Source organism: Lathamus discolor, chromosome W, assembly GCF_037157495.1.
Source record: "Lathamus discolor isolate bLatDis1 chromosome W, bLatDis1.hap1, whole genome shotgun sequence".
Lineage (NCBI taxonomy): Eukaryota > Metazoa > Chordata > Aves > Psittaciformes > Psittacidae > Lathamus > Lathamus discolor.
The window spans coordinates 547893-567151 of NC_088908.1; the positions used below are offsets into that span (position 1 = coordinate 547893).

Consider the following 19259-nt stretch of genomic DNA (forward strand, 5'->3'; position numbering starts at 1 on the left):
ATGTGGATGCAGTAAGTATGGACACCGGGACCCCAGTACAGTGGGACAACAGTCCCAGTCCTCAGTTCCTTTTATCCATTCCCTTTCCTCATCTTCCAGATGACTGCAGTAGAGAAAGGAGACTGAATGGCACACTGTTAGTATATGCAGTGCTCGCCAGCCTCCTGGGTCCGGCCTCATGCCACCTCTACGGTGTCCATGAGCTTCAGCCCTCTATCAAATATAGATGAGGAACGATTTCATTTCCATCTGTTGTGAGGAACTCGCAGTCCTCCTTCCCTCACTCATAAACGGAGTGTGTCACTGAGCTGAGACTGTTACAGTATTCCCAGTGACACGCGCCAGGCTCTCCTGATTCCACTGGTGACACATTAGGATGCCTTAGAGGAGGTTCTCACCTCATTGCAAAGGCTCTGCTTTGTCCTAAAGCAACGGCACATAGAAATAAACCCAAGGTGAGACTCTTCCAAGCTCAAAGCCCCGGATGAGCACAGAAACATGCAGTGCCTTCAGAAATGAGCCTCATGCCTGCATCACCATCAAGCTTTTGGTGCTGTCCCTAAACACAGCTTTAGGGCTGTCAGACAGGGGATGAGAGCAACGTGTGAGCCCACATACAACGTGTGTGCAGCGGGGATCAGATGGTGTCGAGCACGTACAGAAAATAGACAACAGCACTTACAGGAAGAGGGCCCAAATCATTTGGGTTCAGGGATGTTTTAGATCTCAAATGCACTGGGAATTTCAGCCTTGGGTCCTCCTGGAATAGAAACATGGAAGCGTAAATCCAACAGCTCAATTTGGATCTAACACACAGAGTCAATGAGAATCATCTGGAAGTCTTCCTGTGTTACAGTTACTATTTGTTGGGAATGAAGCAAAACATATACAGTACATAGAACACGTGGTATTTGGAGCTCAGGCAGAAGTTCTTCACCATCTGCAATGGGACACTGCAATGGGTTGAATGGGGAGAAGCTGGGGCTGCCCCATCCCCTTGTTCAAGGCCAGGTTGGAGCAACCTGCTCCAGTGGAAGGTGTCCCTATTGGAATGGGATGAGCTTTAAGGTTCCCTCAACCCAAACCAGTCTGCGGGTCTATATACGAGTCTCCCTTCTCCATGAGCAGCAATGGCAGCACTAGTCAGGAAATGAGCTGCTCCAGCTTGTTGCTACTGCACGGAACCATGTAGGAGACTGAGATTCCTCCACCAGGTTTAGGACAAGCTGGGCTGCCACATCCCCTTTAAAGGCAAACCCCATAGCAAAAGGAGGGCACACGGACAGGGTGAAGAGATGCCAAGGGGTTGACAGGAGACGGCGCTGAGCTGCTCTTACCCACGTGGTGGTTTTGGTGTTGTGGTCGATGAAGAAGGGCCGGCCGTTGGGCGCTATCCGCATCTCCCAGCCAGGAGGGAGGAAGCTCTGAGCAACTTTATGTTGTGGCTTAGGGGAGTTGTAAGGGGAGGGCTGTGGAGACTGCGGGTTGGAGAGGGTGTCCTTCACCGCCCTGCGCACCGGGGAGTCCTTCATGCCCTGCAGGGGAAGAGGGAGTTGCATCGGTCACGTGGCACGCAGCGCTGTGAACCTGGGTTCCATGCCAAGAGCTCTGCATCCCACGTGGAACTGATACCAGAACCAAGGAATTAATACTAGAATTAAGGAACCAACACTAGGATTAAGGGCTGGGCCTGGTTTCCTAGGACTTCCCTAGCTCGATTCTGCTCCTATTGTGGCAATTCTCTAACGGAGCCCATGTTAAGTTACTAGGGTTTGAGTATTCTATTAGAGAATAGATAATAGTATCTATCTAGATACTTAGGACTTCATTCAAGCCTTATCTACACCTTGGTTTGAACCTCATTTGGATGGAAGCTGCACTTCCATGACAAGGAATCCCATGGGAAAGACAGGGGCTGATGGGCACAAGTCACTCCTGGGGAGATCCCAACTCCATGATCTTCCCGTGTTTTCCAACCCAACCCATCCCATCCCACGACCCTAAGCTGCAAGGACAAAGAAGGATGAGCCAGACAGAGGTGATCCTACTTGGCCTGGCTGCTCCTCACCTCCAGTGGAGCAGAGAGGGTCACGGTGGGTGAGCTGAGGCTGCGAGGCCGCCTGATCTGGGGCTCACTGAGGTGGTTGCTGCTGTTGGCTCCTGACCCCACCATCCCATCTTCTGCCAGCTGCACCAGAAGCAAACCAAGTGGGAGGAACACAGTCAGGACACTCAAAACGATGGGATTATTCGGTATCATGCGTCTGAGCTTTACGAGCCCTTCAACCCAACCCATTCCATGCTTCCTACCTGCATGATGGGCCGCGTCCACGTGGTGGTTCGGTTGTTGTGGTTGACGTAGTAGGTCCTGCCCTTGGCATCCTTCCGCTCTTCCCAGCCCGATGGGAGGCCGGGGGTGGTGTGGATGTAGGCCACGGAGGGCTGCAGAAGCAACAAGTGACTGCATTGGTACCTCAGAACAGCTAAAAGCATCTTTCATACGGCTGTTATTTAGTAACTGCCGACCTGAAGTTGGTTTCTGATTCCTTTTAGTATCAGCTCTTCATGTGTCTTTTTTGCACATGGAACTCGTGATTCAGGTTTCTTCCTCAGCAAATAGCTACCTTCACATCCCCCAAACCTGGCCATTTGTAGATTAAACACAGAACTTTGTGTTTTCGTGACTCTCCCTCGGAAAGGAGGATGCTTTTTCCTATCATTAGTATGGATAACTCCGTAGGAAGTCAAGATCTCCCAAGTTCTCCTTTCTTTACCACGACGTGTCCTTGAAGCAGTTGCAAGTGGGTGTAAAACCTGGAGCTGAGCCATCGAGTGCTGCATGCGGAGTTTGGTGTCCTGAAGACACAAACCGGAGCCCCAGCTCCAGCACGGAAAGATACTGTTCCTACTGGTGCAGAGGGGAGGATGCTCAGGGAGTTACACTCCACATCAACCTATGCGTAGATGAACTGAAGTCCCTTTCTGGTTTGGGACTACTCTTAAGACCCCACTTGCTTTGCTAAGATGTGTCCTGGCTGCCAGGGAGCAACCAGAGTGCTCAGGGTAGGTGTTCTGCACTGGGGAGTGATGGAAGCACGAAGAGCTCCAGGAATTTCTCCTTCCCAGCAGCTGGAAGCAAAGGGCTAAACTCTGCCCATTATTAATGATGGCATCAAAGACTTGGAATGTGGTGAATGAAAGCACTGCACAAGAGCAGGAATCCCTTTAGGAATCCTTTAGGAATAGCAGAAGGAGTCTGTAGTGCTCAGAATATGAACCAAACCACCTCCATCTGTCTCTCTGCCTTTACCATGGCTGCCCTGAAGAGGCTGTAGGAATGCACAGGGCATTTTCCTTAGGGATGCAATATGGGAATCTCCTGCTCCTTGAAGAACTCCAGGGTTAAATGCTGACAGGTGGAACTGAGCTGCTCCTTCCACCCCAACTACCTGCTGCTTCCAAGAAGATCCCTGAGCTCTCTGTAGCCTGCTTGGAGAAGAGGAGAGGTTTTTAACCTGAAAGGTGCAGGATGCTGCACTGAAAGGGGATGCTTTTGATGAAGCCCTGTATAAATTAAACCCCTTTTCCTTGCATTACACGTTCAGAAAAGCACTCCCACATCCTTAAAACATGCCAGCATTTGAATGAATCCCAGTCCCAACCCCCCCCAGTGTGATTCCAAGTGCTTGATAAAGAGGCTGGTTACCGTTGGCTCCTCACCCCCTGTGACAGTTGAAGAACGAGCTCTCCTCGCTGGACCACTCTCCTGGCAAACGACAAGGCAGGGCACAGTAAGTACACCGGGTGATGGGGAGTGATGCACTGGCAGTGAGGAAGCAGGCACTCACATGGGAAGCAAAGCCCCTGGAGTCATCAACCACCGATAAGCAAGCCAGGATCTCACATAAAACCCACCAAGAGATCTGACTTCAAGAGTGCCTGCACTCAGTTCTCTAAGTGCATTCTCCTAATGATGATAATAAGAGAATTTAGGCTAAACGGAACACTATTCCACCCCAGAATACTCCAAATTTGCCCAGAATGATGGTATTTTGCACCAAAAAGGTACATTCTGGTCATCAGCGAGTGTGCAGAACTCAGATGGAACAGACTGAATGGATACAGTGGATTTTCAGGAAGGATTAAGAGCCAAGAGCAGCACGGCACATAGAACGCACGTATTTAGTGCTGGAGGAGAACTTCTCATTAGCTTAGTACGGATGAAACGTGGTGCAGACCTGGTAGCATCCTTGGTTTAGAGCAGTTCTGCCAGTGAAAGCAGTGCTCTCTGAGAATGAGGTGAGAGACATCCCAGCTGCAGAACCCCAGATCCACAAAGTGTAAGGAGCCCACAGAGCGATAGCAAATGAAGGAGAACACCTCTAGAGCAGGCTGCATTGGGAGTAAGCTTGGTGTAGAAGAACAAGAAGACAGCTAAGGTGTATTTGTGCTGGAAACCACACCAGGAGAGCAGGTAGAGACAGACACCACTTCAGGAGCAGTTCTCTGAGCAGCAGCAATTAAACTAACCAAGAGACAACCGCTGTGGTTGCTGTAACCAGCCAGTACTGGGTTGCAGGCCAAAACACGTGGAAGCTGCCGTCATTTACACCAAAGATGTGCACGGTTATGATGTGAGAGGGAGTCTTTCTTTAAGAAGAACCTATAGATCTTGCCTGATCTATAGATCTTTCCTAGGCCTATAGAACTGGCCTAGGAAAAGGTGTTATTCAGCAGCAGAGATCACTCGACCATAAGGAAAGAAGAAGTTAGCTTTGCTTTACCAAGGAGAGCTGCGACTGTTCAGCAACTGCATCCGTTACGCTGCAGGATCTTAATCTCGAAGTAGGATCCCTTTGCTGGAAGGAAAGGAGAGGAAAAGATGGATTTCAGTTAAGGTGCCTTAAACCATGGGGCTTACTCACTAATTTCACTGTCATTTAATCCAACCCCCTTAAAACTCCTAGGGATGTTGCAGTGTCTTTTAGCTTTAGTCCTTCTACAGCAAGGAAAACTCAGCATTCCCTCCTGGATATTCTCTGCATATCCCTCCAGGATAACAGAGAAAAGCACTGGGACTGGGATACACATCTTGCACTCATCTTCAATACCCAAGGTACAACCTGTTCTATGTGCTAGAGGCCACCCCATGGGGGAAACCAGGGAAATTAAGTTGTGGAATGAATAGGAAAGGGGAGGATTAACTGAAGACATAACGGGATGTTACAATGCCATGGAGATTTGACTGCTAGAGGTAGAACTCCATGTTGTAATGACCAACAGGGCACCTATGAATAGAACACAAATAATACAAAAGGGAGGAAACGGGGCGTGAAAATAGACCCAGTTACGACTCAGATTCCTTAACCTTTACAGGTCCTTGTGACAAGATCTTTTGTGAGCTATTAGGATCCACTTCCACTGTACCAGGTAGTGGTACACACAATTCCTTTGCTAACACTGACCCTTCATATTTATCACTGAAAACAGGGCTCATTCATCTTCCTAAGGCAGAAATGGCAACACATGAACTCGTGCCGATAGAGAAAAGGTGGGATTTCTTCTTCCCACTATCCTAAAGCGGTGGCTAACGGCCTGCCTGCATCAGCGAGCGACCCGTAGAATGAATACCTACTACGAGGTGCAGCCCAAGCTAAGAAATATGCCAATATCAGAGCCCTAGATCCCCCTGAGCTCGTTCGGAAGTGTATTATGTCGCATAAGTGATAGCTCGTCTGGAACCAGAGCCTTTCCTGGCTCCTCATGGGAGGAGCGCGAATGCACAGATAAACAGGGAAATGACCCAGCCTGTTTATACCCCTCATCTGGGTGCTCTTATCTCCTGCAAGATAACAAAGCAACACCCCGAGGAGTGTCAAACTCCACCTCCCAGGTGAGGACACCAGTGCCAGGAGCACATTCTGTCAGAGGTCAGTGCTTGAAACAAGGAGATACAAAAGAGAGGCAGCTACCCCTTGCTTCTGCCCTGTTCCTAAAGACTCATGGCTGACAAACATACTGACCAGCAAGTCTGAAGTGTTGTCTGGTGTTACATAGATACACGAGGAGGGTGACAAAACACTTCAACACACATACAATCACCCCTCTGCTACCTGCTGGCATCTTAGGGGGGGTGTAGGTTTACTAGGGATGGATGGAGAGCCACTGGAGGGGAACGCCAGCTGAGGGGCTTCAAGTGCCAGCTCACTGTGTAAAGCCAGTTCAGAGCTGGTGGGCTCGGGAAGAAGCCTGGATCCATGTTTCTTTCATGCTTAGCCACGGAGCTGACCTCACAAGCCTTTGGGATGCCGTCACTTAATGGCTTCTTCCAAGCAGGAACTCTAATCCCTTGTTTCTCTTACATAGAGGAGTAGAGGATGCTGCTATAAGTACATGCTTCCATACAGACATGTACAGTTACATACTGAACTCAGAGATGGTATGAGATGGAAAAGGGCAGTAGCAGATTTTCCTCTTTCCTTTGGGAATTCTAAGCTTGATCCTCTCTACTAACACACTCTGCTTTACTAAAGGTGTAAGAGTAGCAGCGTCCGAGGTTAAACTCACACAGAACACATTAACCTGAACCCCTTCTGTTGCTCTACGGTGCTAGAGCACTGTAAGTGTACGCTCTGCTTTTCCTGAGAGCAGGAATTCCCACCCGCATCTGCGTGCTTCCCATGCTTCCCACTAGCAGCAGACGAGAGGTTTAGGTAGAAAGAGCGGCGTGGCACGTACAATCAAAGAACTGAGTTGTTCCCCATTGGAATCAGGAGTGACCTGCAGTCTTCTGCTCAGTTCCTCAGATAGCTCCTGAGGACTGGGCCGGGACACTGGAGATGCAGGCGGAGGTGGCAATGACAAGCTTAGGGCATCTCCACTTGCACTTGCCTCCTCTGAAATGGTTTCCCAAGGCTACCAAAAGAGAAGAAACTCCGTTAAGGCTTCAGCACGACATGAGTCTCCTTCCTTCCCCTCTGCCTCCAGGTGAGCAACTCAGTGGCAACGGGCTAACCCGGCCCTACAACACGCACACAAACACTCTGCTCGGTGAGAAGCAGCCACGGGGAGCCACGGGGTTTGGGCTGGCTCCAAACAGTAGAGGACACAACGCTGTACGATTCCAAACAGAGAACGATGGGGATGGAGGGGGAGGCAGGAAAAAGGGCTCTCGTTACGAAAATCCCATTGGGAATGCTGCTGATTCGGACCAAAAGCTTGGAAGAAACAAGTGCTCGTTTCCAGCTGGGATAAACCCAACAGCTTCTCCCTCCTCTAGACCAAGGCACTGAAGAGAACTGGCTCCAGCCAGCGTGGTCCCCTTCTTTATATAACTTACTCCACTCTTACTCCAAGCAGAACACTGGAAGTGTTACTACAGGTAACTCCTACACGTATCACTATGTGTAACTCTTGCATGTATTAGCACTATAGTAATTCACTGACAAATGTGAAACAGCAGCTGGGAGTTTAAGTCTTAAACCCAAGACCATTCCATACCTCAGGAATGTCTCCGCTCTCCATAGGCTCTGGCTCCAGGTCCTCACTGATGTGCCTCCGCGAGCGGAACCGCCGATGGGCAGCTTCCTGGTTGATCTGCCTGATGTTGTTGTCTGACTCGGAGCCCACATCACTGGATGGGGGCCATGGAAGCCCAGGAAGGAGGAAAGGAGAAGCAAACAATGAAGGCTCAACCAAACCATCTACTTTGCTGCTTTCCAAACCTCGGCCATGATAAAAATCAGGGAATCATGGAATGGTTTGGGTTGGAAGGGACCTTAAGGTCATCTAGTTCCAACCAGGGCCACCTTCCACTAGAGCAGGTTGCTTCAAGTCCCATCTAACCCAGCCTTCTCATCCAACCATGCCACGTTTCGTACAGGACATAGTTTAATCCCTCAATCCAAAGTCAACAGAACTGGAAACACCTCACAAATGGCATGGAATCCCAGCATCCCCGGTTGGAAAGAGCTCAAGGATCACCTGGTCCAACCTTTCTAAGGCAAGGCATTACTTAGACTAGATGTCCCAATACTGGGGAGTCACCACTTCCCTGGGGAGATGATGCCAATGGCTGGGTTGTTCTCCGGGTGAAAAAGTTCTCTCCGGCACTGAATTCCCTCCCACCCCTTCAGATTCCCCGGAATTCCCCAGAATATCCCTGTGGCCATGGGGCTGGGGAAGCCTCAGTCGTTCTTCGCTGAAGCTATCCAGACTTGGGCCCTCTGGGGAAGCTCTTCCATGAAGGAAGTCTGCCTTCAGAGCCAGGGCACCCAGCCCAGGATCCATTTCTTCCCAAAGAGAGTACCTTTAAAAGTGCTCCACAGAATTCCAAGGCAGGCTTTTCCCACTTACATCAAGCTCGGCCGATGCCACTGAGTAGTCCTGTTGTTGTGGTTGACGTAGTAAGTCCTGCCCAGGTTGTCCACCTTCTCTTCCCAGCCCGGAGGCAGCGGCGGAGGGGGTAACTCCTCCTGGCGCTGAGACGCCGAGTCATTGGAATCGACCACATCCCATCCGTGCTTGGGAAAGGAGGAGAAGCAGTTAAAGGCTGTCTCTGCTGCTTCCATGAGCGGAGAGAGGCAGGTTCTGACCGCTCCCCGAGGAGGAGTTCACAAGTACTGCAGCAGAAACCCCATAGGAAGAGGACAAACTCCTCTGCTACAACTCTCCTTCAAGCTCTAGTAAGGGGGATGCTTCCCCAGGGTTAAACCTTACCTCAGAGTCATCCCTTTGATCGCTGTTGTCATCCTCCTGGCCACCGTTTTTAGGCATGTAAGCCATCTTCAGCCTCAAGAAGCCCTTGACACGAGACTTGTGGCTAGGAGGCAAGGGGACAGAGCTCAGGCACCAGCCCTCACCCGGCGCCAGAGAGCAGGCCTGAAGGGTTTAACCCACAACGTCCTCCCCCTCCTCACCTTCGCGGTCTGAGCAGGAAGTCCTTGAAGGTGTACGGCCTTTCCATGGTGGGGTCTTCAGTCTGGAAGCAGGTAAGAGAATGGGACGTTAAAGGATGGAGACACCTGAAGCACCTCCACAGCACAGACGTGGGAGGAATGCTGGAGACGTGCGAACCAGAGCGTTACAACGGGCAGAGCTCCACCGGTGCCAGGCTACGGAAGCAGCCCATGACGTCCCTGCAATGAACCCCATCCCAAGGAAGCCAGGCTGTCACTGTGCTTCTGGGTGAAGCCCATGCCCAATTCCAGCCGCCAGGAAAACTGGACAGCTAGAGCTTTAGAGAGCTACAGGACAAGCTTCGCACATGGAATCTCCCCGTTGCTTCAGACACAAAAGCAAAGAGAGGAAACATCTCCCCCCTCAAATCAACCAAGCATCCCTCCTGCTAAAGGAATCGCATCCCTCCCAGTCCCTGTCCATGGCAGGACTTTGCCATCCATGATGTTTCTCCTGAAGCTCGAATGCAACGCTGGAAATGCTTTAGGAATCCGGAACCGGACTTCCTAAGGGCAAACGGGCTGTAAGAGGAGGAGACGAGCAGAAGGAGCCCAGGGCAGCGCTTACCGGGAGGTGACTGAGGGGCACGTCCACCTGACCCAGGAAGTCGTCTCTGGTCTGTCAAAGAAGGCAGAAAGGAGTCGTGAGCCAGCAGAGCCGAGCAGGAAGCAGAGGAGGGGAGGGTGCTGTTAGCTCAGCACCACCCAAGCCCGTGTCCCTGTGGAAGTGCTGCACACCGCTTGTCTGCGTGTTCATCCCCATCGCCTCTTGGAGAGAACCACCTCCCATGGGGCCAGCACAGGCTGGGCCATCCATAACTACAGTCCATGCCCATTGCCCGGCCATGGAGGTGGTAGGACAAAGAGAGCCCTTAAGGTCTCCAAGATCCATCTGAGCTTGAAGGTGCGTGTGGTGGCCTCGTCACCCCTGCCTTCCTACCACCTTGAGGAGCACAGGGATCTACCCGTGATACCTCCTGGCCATCACAGAAGGAACCGGAGAGATGAGCATCCAACCCATGGATGAAGCCTGCCAGGAGCAGGAGCACTGGCACCACTCACTTGGCAGCTCAATAAAGCCTACAAAGACACAGGTCCCGTCCACCTTCTCACCAACGGATGCCTGCTCACTGCCGCTACGGAGTTCACTCCGTAAAGACACGGATACAGTCGCATTGGAACAGGCCCTGGAGGACACAGTCCATGTCCTCATCCGTGGCACCACCGCCCACTTGGTTAATCCATGGGATTGACATGGATGGGGTGGTTCTGCCCCTGCTGCTACTCACCCCACACGACGCTATAGGACTTATCCTGCTACTTAAACACGATGGACCCTGTGATTTACCTGCACTGGGAAGCCAAGGGAATGCCATTTTGGCAGTAGATGAGGTATGAAGGACTCAACAGCAGTGACGGCTTTGCTCAGCGTGTACCTGGTGAGCAATGCCCTAAAGCAGCCCAAAGCCAAGCGTGTGGCAGGGAGAAGAGTTTGGGGATGACACCGGAGAGGAGCCCAGTGATTCCCAAAGAACCTGCTGCCATGCAGGGAATGCCAGGAAGCGCACCCCGCGGCCCCCAGGCCAAGTTTACATGTTCCTCGTAGCACAGCATGAAGTTTAACATCAAAAATCAGCTTTCCTAGGATTACAGCATCCTAACAATCCCGCTTCCCATACAAAGAGCATGAAGCACAGCCGCGGATATCCCCGTGGAGCAACGGAGCGGACCTGCACTGAGGAGCCCGACGCAAGCACCGAGCCTGAGGGACCCGATGTATCCTGCGAGTATCCCACATGCAGGAAGCTTGTGGGCAAGCTGGAACGCTGCAGGAATCGCTTCCGTGCTCCCAACACCTCAGGGACTCTGTTACACCCCCAGCATCCCATCCACCTTGAACCGCTTCTGCCTACCCTTAAGTATCAGGGAGCCACCATGGATGTGGTCCTGCTCCTCCCGGCACCTCCGTGCTCTCATTCCCAGGAGGAAAGGCACACTGAGAGCTGGATCCTATTCCTGTAGCACTTGAGGAGAGGAGTAAATGCTTAGCTGGCAAGTTTCATCCCTCTCTTACGCACCGCAGCAAGCCTCACTGCCTTCCCCACGTCAGACACGGGATATCAGCACCTTGCATCCCAAAGCATCCCATTCTGCGCTCTCTTCCTTTCCGGAAGCTCCAAACCTGCCCTGGAATGGCTTCAGGCCCAAGTGTAAATGGGCAGCATCAACCCCAAGCAACACTGAAGTGAAGTCATTCCTGGGACACTGGGATGGGTTGAATGGAGAAGCTGGGGCTGCCCCATCTGAGGTTGAAGGCCAGGCTGGAGCAACCTGCTCTAGTGGAAGGTATCCCTATGGATCTGGATGAGCTTTAAGGTCCTTTCCAACTCCAGCTACTCTGGGACACCCTGAGTTCCACATGAACCCCATTTATCCCAGTGTGCTCCTCTGCTTTCCACCCCAGCTGATCCCTGGGAGCCAATCTCTCCCAGGACAGCATTCCTAAGGGAGGGAATGGGAGCTGAGAGTTGCCTGGTCCCTAAACACAACCACATCGGTTTGTTAGAGCCCTTTGTACCCCCCTGCGCACAAAGAGGCCTTTGTCAGCTCTCTCCAACACTTGTGTGATACACGAGAGTTTGGAAGTGGCTCCCAACACTCCAGCTCCCAGCTTCCGAACAATGGGAGGGTTTGTTCCGGGCCACAGCGCACACACACTCCGCGGCCTATCGCGTTCCGGGCTGTCGGAGCCAAAAGCATTTGGAAGGAGGCTCCCAAATAAAATCCTTCCCTGTTGGGACGTGAGCTTGGGCTTCCCGGCGGATTTTACCCTGGCTCTGGAATGGAATACATCCTGCTTGCCCCAAACTGCTCCTACGGAAGAGAGGAGCTGTGTGAAAGCTCATAAACACTTGAAGCAGTGGGAGGATGCAGCGGGTTCCACTGCACCTCAAGCAGGCTGTAGGCAGTGAATTCCGATATTCCAGCTTTTCCTGCCACTCCTTCCGACGCCGAGCCTAACCTGAAACCCGGGGAGGGATTTACTGCTTATTTTCCCCTCTCGAACCCAAATCCTTCGGGACCCGTTGCGCTCTCCTCCTCACGACACCCACCGCGGAGCTCGCCAGCAGGATACGCTGGAATAGCACGGAGCCGAGCAGCTTTTCCTTGGGAAAGCTGCAGAGTCACGGCAGGGCCCCCGTGCCGCGAGGAGCACGCACGCATCCAAGGGAGCCTCTTTGCCCAGCCGCAGGCTCCGGCAGCTCCCAGCCGACGCCAGGCACGCTCCCACCACCTCCGCTCCCCCCGGCTGCGTGCCCACCACCGCTCCCTTTGCCATCCGAGGTCCCGGAGTCTTTCCGGCTGATGTAAGCCTGACTGCGGCCCCGCGGGTGACATGAGGATCTCGAAATACTCGGCTGGACGCAAGCGGGAGCGACGTTACGGCACGCTGGGCTCCTGCCCTGCTCCGGGGCAATGGAGAACATTCCAGCAGCGACCACGGAGCGCCCGCAGCCCCTCTCGCCGCACGCAACGCTCAGCCTCGTACTTACTGCGGTGCTGGTCGGGGCAGGACCCTCCTGCTCCTCGGGACCGCGGGTGACCAGGATGCGGAAGCGCTTCTGCTCCGGCCCGAGTTTGAAGAGGCAGCCCTGAGGAAGCCGCTCCTTTGGGCTGGGAGAGGTGGCAGGGCCGGTCCTGTGCGCTTCCGAACCGGAGCCGTGGTCCGCAGGCTGGCCTTGCGCGGGCGGGATGGGGTGGGAAGGGCTCCTTTCCAGGCGGATCCGCGGGTACCGCACCAGCCTGTCCCCTTTCGTGCCCGTCAAGCCGAAGTTGCATTCCCCTCCCGGGCCACTCGCGTGGGGCTGCTGTAACTGGAGCACAAAGAGCTTCTTCCCTGCGGGCGCTCCCGCATCGGGCACATGCTGCAGGGACCAGCGCCGGGCTCCGGGAATGTTATCTCCAGCCTCGGGCCCAAAGGGGAGCAGAGTAAGCTGCGGCACATCCGCGCTGGAAGCGCGATGCTGGATCCTCACACCGCTGATGTTTAAAGCGGCAGCTGCCTCATCTCCTGGCGAAGCTGCTGAAGCATCCTTGCTCTGCTGCTCGGGAGGAAGAGGCTGGAATACCCTGCGAGGACAGCGAACTGTGCCATTAATCCCTTGCCCCAGGGCTTCCAGCAGCCCCGGAGGGGAATTTTCCGGAGTGCCCTCTGGAGAAGAAGGGCGGCTTCGCACACGGGGTTTCCAAGGAAGCGTCTCCTCGGCAGATTCCTGAGCAGATTCCACGCCGCCGTTGGCAGCCGAGCGCTGGAGGGAGATGTGCATGGAGGAGCTCCGGGTTGGACGCGCATCCCCCGCGCTCAGCAGCTGCGGGATGAACATGGATGTGCTCCTTTGGAGGGAGCGCGCTTCCTGCGCCTCCCTCCCAGCGCCATCCCGGGCCGGGGCGTGCGGGCCGCTCCTCCTTGGCAAAGTGTGGAATGCCATGAAGAGCTCCTCTTCCCTCTCCGGGGCCAGCACCTCCGACTCGGGGGCCGTGTTGCTCCTGCCCGAGCCAAAGTGGAAGCGGAGGCGATGGGCCATGCTCTGCCAGCGAGGGGACGACGGGGCCGGCAGTGCCCCCAGCTAAAAGCCAAGGAGAGAAGCAAGGGGCCCATCTGCCAAGCTGCTTGCCCCGGTAGCACTGCAGCCCCGCCAGCGCCAGATAGCACGAATAGCCCGAGTGGCCAGCGGCATTCCAGGCATGACTGGGGGGGAGCGCCCGTGCAGCCCGGCCCACGGGGTAGGATGGGGGCTGTCACGTGGGCTGCCTGCCCCGCTCCCCGCTAAGCTGCCGGGGGGGGGGTTTGTTTTTCCTGCTTTGCTTGGGATGAGGCCAGCACCTTCCCAGCTGCCGCTTTTCCATCAGGGAAGCAGCTGCCGGCGGCGGCAGCGCGCTCGGCCCCGCTCGAAACCCAAGTCCCCCCCCCCCGCGCCGGTGCTCAGCGACAGCCAAACCCCTTCGGTTCCATGCTGAACTCGAGCCTTCGCAGGCAGCTCCGCACGCAGACGAGGCGAAGTCCCTCCGAGCTCCTCGCCTCGGGATTAGGAGAGCAGGAATAAATAGAGCAGGGCTCTGCTTCCAATTGGCGCTGCGCTGCCGACGGGATTAAGCCACGAGCTTCTCGCCTTTAAACAGCCACGGCTCCTCCACGACCTCCAGCAGCCTCGCACCGCGGCGAATTCCAGGCAAGAGCGCGCTGGGATGCACGGCAAAGCCTCCCCACCGCAGCGGCAGCGGAAGAAGGGCCTTTTCCAGGTTCCCCAGGGCGATGGTGCTGCTCGGTGCTCCCAGGGCGGCTCTGAGGCTTTAAGGTGGAGGCTCGCCCTCCGTGGCCGCATTCCAGGCTCCCTTTGGAAGCAGGCAGTTTTCCAACGCCAGCAGAGAACTGGGAGCCCAGAGCTCCATGGAGCTGCCAAGAGCCAGCACAATTCCCTATTGTGTGAGGTGGATTATGGGCCAGCAAGAGGAGAAGCGTGACTGGCTTCCCCACAGCACCAGCACTGGGGTATTCCCTTCCAGCAGCACAGGTGCTGGGGGCAGTTTCTCCTGTTTCCCAGACAAACCCAAGGACACAGCCCCTCTGCCATCACACAGTCTCCATTTGACCAGGCAGATGGATGGCAAAGGCTGCGAGAGCCCTGGTTCTTTGGGAACGGGAAGAAGAACCAAAGCTCTTGTGCTGAAAACCACACCACATATTGACAACGAGTATTGCAGAGCCAGCCACCAGTACGGGGTACACACAACCTGCCACTGCTACTTACTCCACGTGTACCTGTGCGTAAACCTTATGTAGTTAATCACAGCACAAGCAAGAAGCAGGAAGATGTTGGCAGAGTTCCCACAGGAGCTCCTACACCATCCAATGAAGCTCAAGGCTAAAAGCACCACCAGGGTGCATGGCAGAGAGCTGAAACCATTAACAGCGAGCCCTGTCATCACCTTAAACCTTCCTCCGCGAGCCCAAAGGGCAGCCCTGGCAAGCGCATCCCAAAAGAGGGATGTAGAAGGATTAGAAGGGACCAGGAGACACTGAAGGGATGAGGGAGCTGCTCCCTAAGTGACTAAAGGTTGGGACTTGCTTGGAGTGAAGTCCCAGGACAAACACGATGAGGTTTCCACCCCGGAGCAGTTGGGTTAATGTTGGTTCCTGTCTGTCAGGCCCCAGACGGAGGCTTTTCCTGCTTCCCCCTGCACTTCTTCCCTCACTGACTCAACCCACAGCCCCAAAGCCACTTTTGGATGTGCTGCTCTCACCGGATCCATGGGATGAGCAAAACCCAGCAGGACAAGCACTCACCAGCCTGTTCTCGTCAAACACCTCGAACAGGAGCCGATGGTTGGTTGGGTTCACCTGGGAGGACACAGAAACAGGGTCAGGACGTTCTAACAGGGGTTTCACGTTAAGCAAGAGTAAAACAAAGCTCCAAAAAGGCCTATTTTGACCTTTTGAGCAAGTAAAAGGCCAAGAGAAACGGCTTTTCGCATCTTCCCTCTCTCCGTTTGGGTTTTATTAGTTCCTGCCATGCTAATTCCACAGAGCTCTTGGAACTAACTCTCCTTATTTGCCATGGCATTAACATTTCCAAGGCCCAGCAAACATGCTCTGCTAAAAACACATTGCCCAGTGAAAGGAATGTGGCATTTGGCAGATGAATTAAGCCGACATAAGAGGAAAAGCCCATTTCTGTTTAACCTGATGCTGATTTCTGCTTCCCTACAGGAACAGCAGAGCTATGGCATCAGGATGAGCACCTTTAATGTAAGTAACGAGGAATCGGGCTACTGGTTATTGTATTAATGATGGTAAAGGAAAAGGCAACTCACTCGGAAGTAAAATTCTTCATTCCATTTCGGATTCAGTGTCTGCAAAGAGAAATCAACACGTTTATATACCCTGATGCCTTTAGATTTGCTCCAAAGCGATGAGTCCTTGGGGAAAAAAGGGAGAGAAAAGCGTGACATGAAGAATTAGGGGGGGAAATTGCCATTAAGTTAGTGAGAAACTCTCTACTGAGTAAACCAAATGTAGGAGGCCACTTGAGTCAGCGGAGCCCAAAATAGCTGCTCAGTATAAATAGGATGCTATGAGTAAAAGGCACATCCCTGAGAAGTGACACAAAGCAAACCTGAAGACTTTGCATTCTCAAGGGTCATCTGAAGCCAGGGGAAAGGGGAAAAACCCCAGGACAAGGTTAGGATGAGGACACATTTATAGTGTAAATGGACCAGGAAAGAGAAGGAAAGGAAAGGTTATTTCCTCTTCCTCGTCTCCTACGGAAGGTATTAATAACCTGACTAAAGCCTGCAGCTAGATTGCAATCTGCAGGGAGCTGAGGCATGAAATGATACCTTGATAAAACCAAGAGATTACAGCTCCAGAGAGTAATGGGCCGATTCAAACCTGGGCCAGTTTAAACCCAACTCTGCTACGTCCTCTCTGGTTCCACGCCAAATCCTTCCCTCACCCTCTGGCAGGGCTGACGGCACACGCTGGCTCTGGGGTGTTCGAGCAGCGAGGGAGAGCCTTGGCTGTCAGCTGAGCATCCCCACGGGGCCACGAGGGATTCCTCGTGCCCAGGATGCTGCTTTGAAGTGACTCTCAGCCCAACCTATTGAGTTCAGCGATACGCTGTTAGCCAAGACTGCCATTCGATCCCTCTGGCTGCAAGGAAGCACTCCATATGGATGGACAGCAGGATACCCATCAGAGAGCTGTGCTAGTGACGGAAAAGGAGAGGAAAAGGGGAAAGTGCAGCTCCTTCTGCCTTCTGGAAGGCACTTCCGTGAGGCCTGAACCCCTTCCTCTCTGCCAGTACATTACAATGAAGCAGGACGACGTAAACCCTCTTTATAAACCTCTTGGAGCCCCGATACTGACATAAGCGCGGTGTTAGGTCATAGGATGCTGTTTACCCCTCTTATTCCCCAAGCAAGGGGACAAAAAGGAGTTCTCCACCTACCTTCTTGATAGTTTTAGTCTGCACGAGGGCGAGCTCTCTGTTCTCGTCTGCTACATACAGGGAAAGCTTCACGTACGGGTCACTGCAAGAGAAAAGGTGGTGGTCAGTGGGGTACCGCTTCCCAGCCATGTGCAATGACAGCGAACCGGCCACAACGGCAGCTCGAGCCACGGCAGTGTTTCCGAGCCTGGGTGGAATAGGAGCAAGCTGGGCGGTCGCAGCTCCCCTCTCTGCTGTGGCTGACCCCTAACCCACAGCCACCTCCCAGCACCCGGGGTCCAACCTCCCTGCAGTGGCACATGGAGTCATTTCACAACACCCTTTGTAGCTCCACTGCGACCCCAGCAGCACCCACAGCAGCACCCACAGCAGCCACAGCAGCACCCACAGCATGCACAGCATCACCCACAGCAGCACCCACAGCAGCACCCACAGCACGCACAGCATCACCCACAGCAGCCACAGCAGCACCCACAGCAGCACCCACAGCAGCACCCACAGCAGCACCCACAGCAGCACCCACAGCAGCACCCACAGCAGCACCCACAGCAGCACCCACAGCACGCACAGCATCATCCACATCACCCACAGCACGCACAGCATCACCCACAGCAGCACCCACGTCAGCCACAGCAGCAGCCACAGCAGCAGCCACAGCAGCACCCACAGCATGCACAGCATCACCCACATCACCCACAGCAGCACCCACAGCATCCACAGCATCACCCACATCAGCCACAGCAGCACCCACAGCATGCACAGCATCACCCACATCAACCACAGCAGCACCCACAGCATGCACAGCATCACCCACATCAGCCACAGCACGCACAGCATCACCCACAACATGCACAGTATCACCCACAACATGCATAGCATCACCCACATCAGCCACGGCACACATGGCATCACCCACATCACTCACAGCAGCACCCACAGCATGCACAGCATCACCCACAGCAGCACCCACAGCATGCACAGCATCACCCACAGCACGCACAGCATCACCCACATAACCCACAGCAGCACCCACAGCACGCACAGCATCACCCACATAACCCACAGCGGCACCCACAGCACCCACAGCATCACCCCACATCACCCACAGCAGCACCCACAGCAGCACCCACTTCCCACCTGGGATGGCTTCCCGTGAGCCAGGGCAGGGAAACGCGGGCAGGAAGCAGCAGCTTTCCCTCATCCCTCAGCTGCCCTGTGCCCCGCAGGGCCCTCACTCCTCAGCCCCATTTCCGGCGGCGGAAACCCCTGCCCGGAGCATCCTCCCGGGTACGAGGGGTAAAATCCTGCCGAGCTGGCTCCGAGGCACCAAGGGCCCATTCCCATCTGCTGGGAGGCCATGGAAGGAGGCTGGGGTGGAAGCTGAGGAGGGGGTACGGAGCAGGCACGGCACTGATCAGCGGCACTGCAGAGCCCTCCGTGCCGCGGTTGTATGGCCTCGGCCATCCCATTTCCACCTTTTGGCTCCGGACGGGAGCAGGCAGCACAGCAGGGGCCTGAGCTCTATCCCCCTGGAGCCACCGCCATCCCATCGGGGGGCTCCGTGGGGTACAGGCCCTGGAGGGGTCTCCAGCTCTGCCCCACCTCCAGGGACACACGGACAGGGCCCAGGGATGCCAACCCGTGCGCTCCCCCTTCCCCTGCCAAGCCCCAGGCTCAGGACCCACGTGGAGCGCAGCATTCAGCCCCGCTTCCAGCTCGCCGAGCACCGCGAGCAGCATCGCCCGCCTCGGATGCGGGCACTGGGAGCGGAGAGGATTTGTGCCCTGCGGGCTCCAGGGGAAAGAGCAGGTAAACGCAATAACCCGCGAGGCAACCCATAATATGCTTTGATGTCATTACAAGGGCAGCTTCCTGCTAACGCGACCTGAACCGAAAGGCACTTTGCCTTGTTCACCTTCCAGCCACAACAGCCGCTTACTCCAAAGGGCTGGAAGGTGAAGGCAGCAGGGCAGAAGCTTTACTTGCCTTGTTCGTCTTGGGCTGAAGGGGGAATAAAGCAAACCAAAAGCCCAAGCCACGGCATCCTGGAATGATTTGGGTTGGAGGGACCTTAAAGCCCATGCAGTTCCAAGAGGGACACCTCCCACTGGAGCAGCCTGGCCTTGGACACTGCCACCTCCATCCAAGCTGCTTCCGCTCCTGCTCAGGGTCAGCATCAAAAGCTGCTCCTCAGAGCAAATGTGGGGAGCGAAACTCCAAGCCTCTGTGTTCCCATACTCTGCACATGGGGCTGGTGCCAAATTCACCGCTTTGGTGCCAATTCTCCCCCCCC

The 19259-nt window shown here is 54.5% G+C and overlaps 1 protein-coding gene across 11 annotated transcripts in view; it reads right to left on the reverse strand.

Moving 5' to 3' along the window:
• Positions 1-19259, reverse strand: part of LOC136004313 (E3 ubiquitin-protein ligase NEDD4-like) — a 52127-nt gene that overhangs the window by 16218 nt on the left and 16650 nt on the right. For 3 of the 11 annotated variants that reach the window (XM_065660708.1, XM_065660705.1, XM_065660704.1), the window contains exons 3-17: positions 16967-17048; positions 15831-15869; positions 15304-15357; positions 9526-9576; positions 8919-8980; positions 8719-8821; positions 8356-8522; positions 7501-7633; positions 6739-6915; positions 4785-4859; positions 3707-3766; positions 2311-2442; positions 2069-2188; positions 1338-1535; positions 683-760 (exon numbers count right to left, since the gene is read on the reverse strand). In XM_065660708.1, coding sequence (XP_065516780.1) covers positions 683-760; positions 1338-1535; positions 2069-2188; positions 2311-2442; positions 3707-3766; positions 4785-4859; positions 6739-6915; positions 7501-7633; positions 8356-8522; positions 8719-8821; positions 8919-8965 — 1290 coding nt within the window. In that variant the 5' untranslated portion in view covers positions 8966-8980; positions 9526-9576; positions 15304-15357; positions 15831-15869; positions 16967-17048. Of the gene's footprint in view, positions 1-682; positions 761-1337; positions 1536-2068; positions 2189-2310; positions 2443-3706; positions 3767-4784; positions 4860-6738; positions 6916-7500; positions 7634-8355; positions 8523-8718; positions 8822-8918; positions 8981-9525; positions 9577-12511; positions 13920-15303; positions 15358-15830; positions 15870-16966; positions 17049-19259 lie in introns of those variants that run through there. The other 8 variants (XM_065660701.1, XM_065660699.1, XM_065660706.1 and 5 more) reach the window with 7 other exon arrangements.